The sequence below is a fragment of the Hyperolius riggenbachi genome, chromosome 2, assembly GCF_040937935.1.
Source record: "Hyperolius riggenbachi isolate aHypRig1 chromosome 2, aHypRig1.pri, whole genome shotgun sequence".
NCBI classification, from domain to species: domain Eukaryota; kingdom Metazoa; phylum Chordata; class Amphibia; order Anura; family Hyperoliidae; genus Hyperolius; species Hyperolius riggenbachi.
The window spans coordinates 66263368-66276783 of record NC_090647.1 but is presented as its reverse complement, the minus strand read 5'-3'; the positions used below and the strand labels follow the sequence as shown (position 1 = coordinate 66276783).

At 46.5% G+C, this 13416-nt stretch overlaps 1 protein-coding gene across 2 annotated transcripts in view; it reads right to left on the bottom strand.

Annotated features, from left to right (window-relative positions):
* Window positions 1-13416, bottom strand: part of ALKBH8 (alkB homolog 8, tRNA methyltransferase) — a 45203-nt gene that overhangs the window by 17338 nt on the left and 14449 nt on the right. For both annotated transcript variants that reach the window (XM_068266863.1, XM_068266864.1), the window contains exons 5-7: window positions 11917-12012; window positions 7745-7849; window positions 5226-5296 (exon numbers count right to left, since the gene is read on the bottom strand). In XM_068266863.1, the coding sequence (XP_068122964.1) occupies window positions 5226-5296; window positions 7745-7849; window positions 11917-12012 (272 nt within the window). The remainder of the gene's footprint in view (window positions 1-5225; window positions 5297-7744; window positions 7850-11916; window positions 12013-13416) is intronic.

The window sequence follows — 13416 nt, the reverse complement described above, 5'->3', positions numbered from 1 at the left end:
CTCAGTACAGACGCGGCATAGGGCGTACAGCTCATACCATATAGGTCACCAAGCCTCCGCCACGCTTACCTTTCCTGGCTCCTGCTTAGCGTCCATCCCGCTCCGTTCAGCACACGAACTGCCGAACCATGCAGGCTTCCGGCGTCTCTTCCCCACGCGCCCGGAAGTGACGCTGCGTAAGGGCGGAAGTACGTCACGCGTACGCCGCCATTGAGGGCAATCAGCTGCCTACCCTCTGGAGGCCCGCATGACTATCCACGTCACTTCCTGCGCGCCATTAGCCTCCGCTCCAGGGGAATCATGGACGCCGCGCGTGTCCTCCGGATCCACCGCAACTCGGGCAGCCAGGACAGCCATGGGAGAAGGTAACCATCGCTTTCTCCCCACCAGACCCCAATACCTCTCTAGGCAGGTCCACCATCCGCCGCCAACCGGGTCCCAAACACACCTGGTCTGAAGGACCGGCGAGCGACAAGAGCACTCCTTGTTCCCTGGAACAGGAAACGTCAACTGAGGATCAAGGGGTTGGACAAAGATTTATAGAGTACTCTATCTGGACGTTTCCTGTTCCTGGGAGGAGCCTGTCGTTCTCGTGGTGGACCTGTCCTGGAGGTTAATGGAAAAACTGATTGCACGTGTATGTGATGGGACAATACATTCTGGCACTTGTTGTTCCTGCAAGTCTGTGTGCGTAATACTTCTTCGCATTTTTGTATTGAGCAGCCTGGGAGCTTGGCACCAGCATTCACACGCCTGGTGTGCGGTTCTACTATTGGAGAGTGCTCCCAAAGACGGCCGCTCCCTAAGACTTCGAAAGTTCCCAACAGAGGGGGTTTCAAAAGGGGTAGCCAGCGCTTAATGGAGGGGACCAGGAAGGCTCTATAGCACCCAGATACTTATAGGTAAGTATCTGCTTCATTTTTTTCTAGCAATTCCCAATGACTTCAAGGAGAGTCCCAGCTTCCCTATTCTTACGGATTTACTTTTTGACATTGTAGATGCTTCGGGTTCTCCTTAAATCACTTTTTACCTGCATGCTTTGTGTTGTAACACAAATGTTACACAGCTTTTCGGGGTACTGATAGAGTTCCCCTTCTTGTGCTTATTATTTTCAAAATATCTCCCACCCAAAAAAAGCAAAAAAAACCCCAACAATTATCTTCAATTCCACCAACAAAAATAGTCAGCAGTAGAGATGAGAGGCACACATCATGCTTGCCGGCATGCAGCTTTGATTTGGGCCAATGAAATTTACTTCCTGCCGATTCTGATTGACCCTATTACAAGCTTCATCGCCACTTACCTAACTAAACTGCTTAAAGGCACTCTGAGCACCTCTAATGGGTATGCCTAGAGACTCCGACCAGTACTGCAAAGTACTTAAAGATGCATACCTTTCTGTAGCTTTTGCTCTCCTCTTTCATTTGATGCCTGAATCGCCGTTCTACACCAAACAGTTTTCGTTCGATTTAAATTTAAAAATCGTGGCTGCAATCTTCGCTACGTTATAACTTCTGGGTCACCCAGCAGGAAGAGGAAGTGACATGCACAGCCATTGCAAGAGGCTCCTCCTGAGGGGTCATAGCACGACTTGTTGGAAGTCGTCTGGCTAAAAGGCATACCCATGAGAGATGCTCGGAGTCCCTTTAATGACAGCTGAGTTCTGTGCATCAGTCAGGAACCAATTTCATTGGCTCCTGTCCCTGTGAGCCAATCACAATGATCAGTGTTAAGGCTGGTGCACATCACAAGAGCTTTTTAAACGCTAGAGATTTTAAAAGCTCTTGCTAATGCAATGCTATGGGGGTATTTAACAAAATCACATCACTCCAGTGTGCACACACACATAGGATAACATTAGCAGCAGCTTTTAAAATCACAACGCGCTCAGAAAAGCTCTTCTGGTATGCATAGGGTGGCCATCCGTCCGGATTTCCGCCGGACAGTCCGGTTTTTGGACCTGTGGTCCTCCGTCCGGCGGTAGGCAAGGGAGGACAGCCAAATGTCCTCCTTTTCGGCCCGATCTCCTCCATCTCCCTCTAACGCTGGCGCTGCCTGTACGCTGTACAGTACGCATGATGTCACACGTTACATGTGTGACACACGTAGACGTCGGCGCAGCGGGAGGGAGGCGGGCTGTCCATGACCATCACGCTAGGCGGGGGGAGGAGCCGACCTGACGATGCGCGCGACCCAGAGAGACCCATTAACTACGCAGCCAAAGCCACTGCCAGTCGCTCCGCACTTGTCTTGCCAGATTACTAGGCCTGCTAGCCTAGTAAGCCAGCAGTAGGGTGGCCATCCGCAGTGAGTGAGAGCCTGCCGTTCGTGGTCACTTCAGGAGGTCACTCCAGTCCACCATTCTCTGCCAGAGAGTCTCTGGTCAGTTCAATGAGATTGCATTTTGTGGGGAACTCTTCTGCCAATGAGATTGTATTTGTGGGGAAATCTGCCAATGAGATTGCATTTTGTGGGGAACTCTTCTGCCAATGAGATTGCATTTTGTGGGGAACTCTTTTGTCAATGAGATTGCATTTTGTGGGGAACTCTTTTGTCAATGAGATTGCATTTTGGGGGGAAATTGTCTGCCAATGAGATTGCATTTTGTGGGGAAATCATCTGCCAATGAGATTGCATTTTGTGGGGAAATCATCTGCCAATGAGATTGCATTTTGTGGGGAAATCGTCTGCCAATGAGATTGCATTTTGTGAGGAAATCTGCCAATAAGATTGCTTTGTGGGGAAATCTGCCAATAACATTGCATTTGTGGGGAAATCTGCCAATAACATTGCATTTGTGGGGAAATCTGCCAATAAGATTGCATTTGTGGGGAAATCTGCCAATAAGATTGCATTTGTGGGGAAATCGTCTGCCAATGAGATTGCATTTTGTGGGGAAATCGTCTGCCAATGAGATTGCATTTTGTGGGGAAATTGTTTGCCAATGAGATTGCATTTTGTGGGGAAATTGTCTGCCAATGAGATTGCATTTTGTGGGGAAATCGTCTGCCAATGAGATTGCATTTTGTGGGGAAATCGTCTGCCAATGAGATTGCATTTTGTGGGGAAATCGTCTGCCAATGAGATTGCATTTTGTGGGGAAATTGTCTGCCAATGAGATTGCATTTTGTGGGGAAATTGTCTGCCAAAGTGCGCCACTGTCCTCGGTAAGATGTCCTCCTTTTTAGGGTGTGATGTCCTCCTTTTTGGGGTTCTGCAAGTGGCCACCCTAGGTATGCACCAGCCATTAGAAAAGAAAAAGAAATTGTGCCAGAGCAGCGCTGCCCCCAAGAGGTAAATCTTGCTTTAGATTTATTTATTTTTAAAACACAATTTGCTTTTGTTTATTTTTAGACCATGATTGATGTGTTTTTCCATTTATACTACCGTATATACTCGCATATAGGCCGAATTTTTCAGCACAAAAAATGTGCTGAAAAGTCACCCCCTCGGCCTATGTGCGAGTCGCCAACTTGCTAAGGTGGTATCTGTGGTGAGAGGTGTGCGGACTGACCTGCATGGAGGATTGCCGAGTGGAGAGGTGAAGTCTTGCGGGCTGTGCAGCGGGTGAGCTTTTCGGGTGTCTGCACTGTTAATGGCCAACAGCTGATGTGCAGGAGGATGTCCTCTGTTTCTGCCTACGCATGGAATCAGCACAGGCGCGATCTGATGCCTGGGGAGAGCACTGCAGGAGGTATCCGATCCGATGCCCGAGGGAGAGCAATCAACACGGATGCGATCCAATGCCCAGGGAAGAGCACTGCAGGAGCGATCTATGTGTCCCTGATGTCCGGGGAGGTGCAGAACTGGATGGATGGTCAGAATAATAGCAAAAGAGATCCTCCGTGCACATGTATCTCATGCTTCCTGTCACAGCAGGAAGTGGGAGATTGTGTGCACGGATGAGCTCTTCTGCTGTTATTCTGACCATCCATCCAGCTCTGCACTTCCCCGGACATCTGGGACACATAGATCCCTCCTGCAGTGCTCTTCCCTGGGCATGGTATCCCTCCACTTGAAAGAAAAACATCACTACACTCCAGAAAGGTAGGATATATGGCCCAGACATCTGTTGATTAGTCAGAGGACAAGGTGTTGGAGCATAAACAGACAGGCAGATAAGGAGGTCATAAAACACAGGCACAGTGGTTTGGCGCTTCAAAGATGTTTGGGAGGTGAGTTTTAATATATCAGCTTCTGCATTGAAACTCTCACAGCATGTTGTTACATAAGCAGACAGACAGGTAAAATTTTTTAGCAAACAAGCACAAGTTTGGCTCCTTAAAGATGTTGCAATATAATCAATTCAGCACAAAGGAAGAATATAGAATGATATAGGGGTGGTTGTTGCATTTCATATAGTAATGGTTCTTACATTTCATATGGGTATTATTGCTGCTGGGAGGGGAAGTCCCCTTCCCAGCAACAATAAACCCCATTTGAAATGCAATAACCACCCCTATATGAAATGCAACAACCACCCCTCTGTTAGGAGCAGCGGCATTTCTTACCCTCGACTTTATTTGCGAGTCAGTCATTTTTTCCTGCTTTCTGGGGTAAATGTTGGGGGGTCGGCTTATACGCGAGTCGGCTTATACGCGAGTATATACGGTATCCCTTTTCGGCTTGCTTTGTAGATGCAGTATGGCAAAGGCTTACGGACACCATTCTGTTCCTTAGGCCCCTTTCACCTCAGGGATGTTTTGGCCATTTTGATATAACAGCCATTGTGTGCATTTTCCAAGGTAAAATGAAAGTCCATAGACTTTAATTTTACCTTTCACATCTAACGCTCAATTTTTGTGCGTTGCAGTTTGATGTGTACCGGAGCTTTCTATCGTGCAACGCTTGTGTTACGTGTTTCAATGAAAGTCAATGTAAAACGCAAGCTCCAAGAAGAGCAAGCGTTTTTAAAACATTTCAACGCACAGTTACAAATGAAAATCATAAAATAATAAATTTCCCTACGTTTTCCTATGCGCGGTGATGGATAGAAAACGCATACTCATTGCGGTAACTCGCAGTGCAACGCACCACAATGCATATAAAAACACATGAAAACACAGCTATCAGAACGTATGCGTTGATCCATCACCAACGCCAATTCAGATGTGAAGTAGTCCTTGGACCACGTTGCTTCTCTCCCTATCGCAGGAAATTACAAAGCTTGTATACAGCAGGTGAGAACACAGAGACATTCAGCGAATTCACAGCTCAGTACTTACCTCCGATCCTAAACTCAAAGAGGTGATTTCATCTTCAAATGCTGAGTGAGTATCTATATGCGGAGGAATACCTGGGGAAGGGTAGACACACATTAACATTTTCCACCACAGATAAATTAACAGATATAAGACAAATAACACTTATATTGTGCTTTTCTCCTGGCAGACTCCATGCGCCAGAGCTGCAGCAACTTAGGGCACGCTCCATGGGCGACCAGAATCCTTAGGAAACCTTGCCCATAGACTCCTTACTGTTTTACACACTGGCTTTAAAGGACCACTATGGCAAAAATAATTTAAATTTAGAATACATGTAAACACATACAAATAAGAAGTATGTTTCTTCCAAAGTAAAATGAGCTATAAATTGCTTTCCTCCTATGTTGCTGTCACTTACAGTAGTTAGCAGAATTCTGGTGTAACTGACAGGTTTCTGACTAGTCCATCTCCACATGGGGTTTTCAGTATTTAATTTATTCTTTACAAAAGCTCTCCCTGGAAAGGACCGATACAAAGATGCAGCCCCCCACCACCTGTTTGCCCATTATTCTGGCAGTTGGTCTGAGCAACTGCCATTCACAAAGTGCTTTTGAGAATAAAGAAAACCCAGAGGATCCCCCATGAGGAGATGGGCTAGTCCCAAAAAATGTCAGTTCTGTCAGATTTCTACTACCTATTGTAAGTGACAGCAACATAGGAGAAAAGTCATTTACGGCTCATTTTACTCTGGGAGAAACATACTTTTTATTTATGTGTTTTCATGTATTTTACAATTTAATTTTTTTTTGTGATAGTGGTCCTTTAATACAGAAGACCATCTGCTACTTCTTGACCAAAATAAACGAAGGTCTGCACTGCATAGAGTGTTTAAGCTACTCAGCATAGAGGCACTTTTTCTACCAACTTTAGCAGCCACTACCCACGATGGGGTTGATTTATCAATGAGCGTTAATATTACTGTTCCTGTGCGTGTTACCATAGTAACGGTGGTGCTACTTGAGTACGTGGGTCACGCTAGCAGCGTATCTCACGGTACTTCTATGTGTAAGTAATGGTAATATTGATGCGCGCTGTGCATGCACAGTAATATTACCACTCATTGATAAAACAACCCCATTGTGTCATTTCAGAAAATTACTTACTAATCAAATCCTGCTACCACCCTCCTGAGATATTTAATCATCTCACTGGATTCTACAATCTCAGAGAGGTACTGCCTCTCCACCATTCCCAATCCTGATATAACCCAGTTCACCTTCTCTTTACAACTGAACGGAATCCCTGATTTAAAGGGGAACTGAAGAGAGAGGTATATGGAGGCTGTCATGTTTATTTCCTTTTAGACAATACCAGTTGCCTGGCAGCCCCGCTGATCCTCTGTCTCTAATACTATTAGCCATAGCCCCTGAACAAGCATGCAGCAGATCAGGTGTTTCAGTGGTTCAGACTTATAAGTCTGATCTGACAAGACTAGCTGCATGCTTGTTTTTGGTTTTAATCAGATACTACTGCAGAGAAATAGACCAGCAGGGCTGCCAGGCAACTTGTATTGATTAAAAGGAAATAAACATGACAGCCTCCATATACCTCTCTCTTCAGTTCCCCTTTAAAGGACAACTGACGTGAGAAGACTATGGAGGCTGTCATATTTATTTCCTTTTAAGCAATACCAGTTGCCTGGCAGCCCTGCTGGTCTATTTGGCTGCAGTAGCGCCTGAATCACACCAGAAACAAGCATGCAGATAATCTTGTCAGATTTGACAATAATGTCAGAAACACCTGATCTGCTGCATGCTTGTTCAGGGTCTATGGCTAAAAGCATTACAGGCAAGGGATCCGCAGGATAGCCAGGCAACTGGTATTGCTTAAAAGGAAATAAATATGGCAGCCTCTATATACCTCTCACTTCAATTGTCCTTTAACTAGTTGAGCACTGAGGGTTTTTTCCTCTTATTGACCAGAGCAATTTTCACATTTCCGCACTTCTCCCTTTCATTCGCCAATATCCTTATCACTACTTATCACAACAAAATGATCTATATCTTGTTTTTTGTTCACCACCATTTAGGCTTTCTTTGGGTGGTACATTTTGCTAAGAATTATTTTATTCTAACTGCATTTTTATAGGAATAATGATAAAAAAAAACAGAGAAAATTCATTATTTCTCAGGTTTCGACCAATATAGTTTTAAAATAAAACATGCTACTGTGGATAAAACTCACACATTTTATTTGCCCATTTGTCCCGGTTATTACGACATTTAAAATATGTCCCTAGTCCAATATATGGCGGCAATATTTTATTTGAAAATAAAGGTTCAGTAGCACCCAAGGAGGGGATGTGTGATGTGCTGTGACTCCCAGTGCACACTCAGACACTCCAGAACGTCTTCCACAGTTGAGTCAGCACTATCAGAAGTGTATATAAAGCTCTTTTATTGGTTTAAAAGCAGCATGTAGCATCTGTAGATAGCTGCATGGAAGAAACCTTGGCTCACCCACTCTCTCCTCAGACTCACCTTGCCCTGGCTCATACTGGTTTACGGTTAACTGGTCAGGCCTGTGTTTTATAAGGCCTTGCTGTAGGCATCTGTCCAGCACAGCACTGCAGGACTCTGGAAGACCTGTGAAAAGACAGATTACTGTGTAAACAGTGAATGAAATGCTGCAGTGCAAGCGAAGACACAATTATAATGCCCACTGACCAAAAGGAATTACAGGTTTCATTGATAATAACACATTAAAACCAAATTACTGTATCTATATATTTGAAACATAGCATTGACACTTCTGTACAACATGTTTGAAGAATAGAGATACCACATGTGTGACACTTTTTTGCTTGTTCTTGGGGTTGGGAGAAGGTGTTTAACCTCCTGAGCGGTATGGACGAGCTCAGCTCGTCCATTACTGCCGGAGGGTGCCGCTCAGACCCTGCTGGGCCGATTTTCTCCAAATAAAAAGGTGCACACGCAGCCGGCACTTTGCCAGCCGCATGTGCTACCTGATCGCCGCCGCTCTGAGGCGATCCGCCGCAAGCAGCGGCGAAAGAGGGTCCCCCCAGCCTCCCGAGCCCTGCGCAGCCGAACCAATCAGTTCCGGCCTGCGCTAAGGGCTGGATCGGAGGCGGCTGACGTCAGGACGTCGGCTGACGTCCATGACGTCACTCCGCTCGTCGCCATGGCGATGAGGAAAGCGAAACAAGGAAGGCCGCTCATCACGGCCTTCCTTGTTACTTCTGATCGCTGGAGGCGATCAGAAGTACGCATCAGGAGCGCCCTCTAGTGGGCTTCCATGCAGCCAACTTTCATTTTTAAAAAAAAACCTCCCGCAGCCGCCCTGGTGATCTTAATAGAACGCCAGGGAGGTTAAAGAGAACCAGAGACGAAGCACCCTTATGTATTTTCCCATATACAGCAATGGGAACATGACAGTAAACACCTACCCTGTTCTTTGTTTCATTATTCACTGCTTAGACTGCCTGAATAAGCTCTGATAAGAATCCCCGACTGAGCATTCAGTCTAGCTTTGCCCGGAATGATTATAACTGAGTCAGTCTTCTGTGATGTCTTTTTAAGCCCAAACCTGCCCCCTTCTGGCTCTGCTTTCCTGCTAGGAAGATACATAGCAGGAAAGCAGAGCCAGAAGGGGGCAGGCTTGGGCTTGAAAATACATCACAGAAGACTGACTCATCTATAACATTCCGGGCAAAGCTAGACTGAATGCTCAGTCGGGGATTCTTATCAGACCTGATAACAGGCAGTCTAAAGGTGCGTACACACGCACTATGGTAATGAACGATGGTCCCTCAGACTAGAGGCCTGCGCGGGTCCACTTTTTCATACCCGCACCCAACCCGCGACCCGCTACCCGCACCGCTTTTTGGTGAATTTAATACCCGCAACCCGACCCGCACCCGAAGAACCGCTACCCGCACCCGACCCGCAGGCCCGCTACCCGCTTTTTAAAATTTTCTTCTAAAGTGCACATTTGCATAGTTGTCCCCAGTGTAGCCAGCATAGTTGTCCCTCAGTGTAGCCAGCATAATTGTCCCCAGTGTAGCCAGCATAGTTGTCCCCCAGTGTAGCCAGCATAGTTGTCCCTCAGTGTAGCCAGCATAGTTGTCCCCCAGTGTAGCCAGCATAGTTGTCCCCCAGTGTAGCCAGCATAGTTGTCCCCCAGTGTAGCCAGCATAGTTGTCCCCCAGTGTAGCCAGCATAGTTGTCCCCCAGTGTAGCCAGCATAGTTGTCCCCCAGTGTAGCTAGCATAGTTGTCCCCCAGTGTAGCCAGCATAGTTGTCCCCCAGTGTAGCTAGCATAGTTGTCCCCCAGTGTAGCTAGCATAGTTGTCCCCCAGTGTAGCTAGCATAGTTGTCCCCCAGTGTAGCTAGCATAATTGTCCCCCAGTGTAGCTAGCATAGTTGTCCCCCTTGTGGGCCAGAGCCCCCCCCCCCCCCCTCTCACCTGGGTCCCCTCATAAAGAATAGTGGCGGCGCTGCGTGCGGGCGATTACTCACCTGCTAACTTCCGCGTTCCAAGCGCTGGCACGGTCCCCTCGTCATAGGTCTCCGCCTTCAATGCCGCCCACTGTGCTTCCGCCAATCAGGAAGCACATTGGGCGGCATTGAAGGCGGAGACCTGTGACGAGGGGATGCTGCCAGCGCATGGAACAGAAGTTAGCAGGTGAGTAATCCTCCGCCCGCCCGCCTGCAGCGCCGCCGCTATTCTGTAGGGGGAGAGAGCTGAAGGAGGGGACCCGGGTGAGGGAGTTCTGGCCCTCCTCCCTGTCGCTGTCCCAACTGCCCCTCCTGGCGCTGCTTCCCCTCCTCACTACCAGCACCCGCAGACCGCTACCCGCAACCCTACCTGCACCAAAAATTAATTCAGGTATCCGAACCCGACCCGCATTTCGGGTTATCCGCGGGTACCCGACCCGCTGCAGGCCTCTACCTCAGACCCTCCCACTGGGCGGGCGTTCCAGCGACAGTAGTGCGTGTGTACAGTCTGTTGGCAGACTGATAAGGCTGTTTCTGAACGATCCGCTCAGCGGACTACTGTCGCTGGAACGTCTGCCCCGCGGGAGGGTCTGAGGGACCCGTCGTTCATTGCCGTAGTGTGTGTGTACGCACCTTAAGCAGTGAATAATGAAACAAAGAGCAAAGTAGGTGTTTACTGTCATGTTCCCATTGATATATATGGGAAAATACATGAGGGTACTTCGTCTCTGGTTCTCTTTAAGATGATCTGGCTCTCGAGAAATGTGAGATATCAACTGGCGCAATACAAAGTAGTTGCTTGAATGTATTATATACCCAAATCTTGCCCTGGATCTAACGAGGGTAAAAGAACACTGTGCTGGAGGTGTGAAGATAAGGATGTTAGACCCGCCTTTCTTCACTCGTTCTGGAAATGTTGGCTTATAATAAATGTTTGGGCAACAATTCAAGACTTACAAACCTTTATTTAGTTCCTCATCTTGAATTTAGCCTCCCTATAGCCCTCTTTGGCCTAAACCAGGCCCGGATTTACTATAAGGCACTGTAGGCATGTGCCTACAGGCACCTAATGATGGAAAGGCAGCTCCCTTCCCTAGTGCTTCCATCTCTCCTTCCCTATGCAGAGTCCTGAGCAGAGCGTAAATGAGAGGTTACTCGCCCAGCTCTCGGCATTCCACTGACTAGATCTCCCTTCAGTCAGGGCACCACTTGCTACTTAACACTAAGAGAAATAAGGGAGAAGTGACATCAGGGCCAGCCAGAACACTTGTGGCGCAGTTCTGCAAGTGTTTGCAGGTTCATGGAGGGAAAGTCTAGGGTGCCAGGACATCTATGCCTATAGGCTCCTGTGAGGTAAATCCCGACCTGGCCTAGGCAACAGATCTAATCCCGTCAATTCCTTGCCCAGAAGCCGTCAATTCCATGCCTAGAAAATAATTCTTTCAGGCAGAAAAGTAAAACTGGCCTGGTTATTAGTACATACACGTTTATCTCATAAAATAGTAGTCACTGTCAGCATTAGGTCGGTTTAACACTAACTATTGGCGAAGGTGCGGTGGCCCCGCCACACAAAACAGGCCTATATAATTACATGGTATTCTCTGGCATCCCGCCAAGCAGGAAGTGAAGCGAGCTTGCGGTTACTTCCTGTTTCAGGTATGCGGAAGTGAACAGAAGTGTATTGTAAAAATATGCTTGCGCGTCGTAACGACCTTGCATCACTGCCGCCAACATTTTTATAATCCCTGCACCGCCATAGACTTTAATGACTTCGGGTCTGCAGGGTGACGTAGGGACACGTGGTAACATAGTTTTGGAGCCGCATCAGATCAAGCATTTCCGGTGCACCGCTACGCAGGTAATGTGATCTTCCCCATAGACCAGTGATCTGCAAACTTGGCTCCCCAGCTGTTAAGGAACTACACGTCCCACAATGCATTTGCCTTTCTGAATCGTGGCTGTGGCTGCCAGACTCCCGCAACGCATTGTGGGATGTGTAGTTCCTTAACAGCTGGAGAGCCAAGTTTGCAGATCACTGCCATAGACTTTCACCACCCTGCGATAGCAGTGCGGTAAATCGCCACAACGCACCGCCCCAGAATGAAAGGGTTCTTATCAATTGCCGAGATTCATTTTAATAGCTGATGTTTGCTAATTCAGAGGTCAATGCTCACCCATCATACTTCCAAACTTACCTCCAGGTAAAGGCTTGTCCTTGTCTATGTTGTTATTATCATAGCGGAACTCATACCCATAATGCTTCACTCGCCGGTGTTTTAATGCCTTCTGATCTGCAATTGCATCCAGCAGAGATTTACAATGACTTAAAGGGGTACTAAACATAAGTTCCAGATAAATGCATTCCAAACAGCTTATTAAAAAAATAAATACTGTAAATAGAAACTCATATACAGGTAAAACACAAAAAATTAGAATAACGTGCATTTACTTCAGTAATTCAACATAAAAGGTGAAGCTAATATATGAAACAAGAACCCTTTGCAGGTGTTTTGGATGAATTAGCTGATTAAAGTGACATTTTTGGGCTTCTCATAAGCTGTCAGCCATAATCATCATAATTATAACAGATAACGGCTTGAAATATCTCGCTTTGCATGTAATGAGTCTATTTCATATATTACTTTCACCTTTTACTGGTAAGTTAAATTTGGCCAGGGTCACACTTATTTGAATAATATAATGATAGTCTATGGGCTGCACAAAAAACGCATTGGTGTGTATTTTTTTATGTATTTTTGAAACGCTCAACAAGTTAATTCTTTCTGCATATATGTGTTTCACAAATAAGGTAAAAACTAATTTGAAAATGATTTATTGTAAAATATGAATATTGATTAATAAATGGAAATGCATGAAAAATGCATAGAAATGCACACGTAAAAAACGCAAAAGTTGGGGAAAAAAATGCAAAAAAACCCCCATGGCAGATAACTGATGGTTTTCTGCATGGACAAAAAGACAAAAGACAAACACTTATATCGCGCTTTTCTCCTGGCGGACTCAAAGCGCCAGAGCTGCAGCCACTAGGACGCGCTCTATAGGCAGAAGCAGTGTTAGGGAGACTTGCCCAAGATCTCCTGCTGGCTTCCTGAACAGGCAGAGCCGAGATTCGAACCCTGGGCTCCCGTGTCAGAGGCAGAGCCCTTAACCATTACACTATCCAGCCACCCACAAGTGTGACCTTAGCCTTACTGTAATAAATGGACTTTTGCACGATATTCTAATTTTTCGAGTTTCGCTTGTATGTAAACATTTCAGCAATTGTGGCATTTGGCAATCTGCTCAGTCAGTGTATAACCTGCATGAGTGGAGTACTTCAATAGCGACAATCCACCAAGCACAACATAGAGAGATACTCCACTCCAAACTAGTTCATATGGGCATTTTCTAAGCATTTAGGGCTCTGAAAACTGACCCAGTACTGTATAAAGGAAGGGTGGGTTTTAGAGCCTCAAAGTGAGGAGAAACGCATGTAAACATGACCAAATGCCCCATTGCCCCCGCCGCTCCCCCACTGCACTGGCCAATAATGCCTAGGACACATGCCACAGTACCTGCAGTGCAACACGATGCAATGGAAGTGCTCCGTGCGTTGCAGGATAGCGTAATGGCTGCTGTGTGTTACCCTGCTATTCTCGGAAATGGACCGGAAGTCACATGTTTGTTTGGGTTTT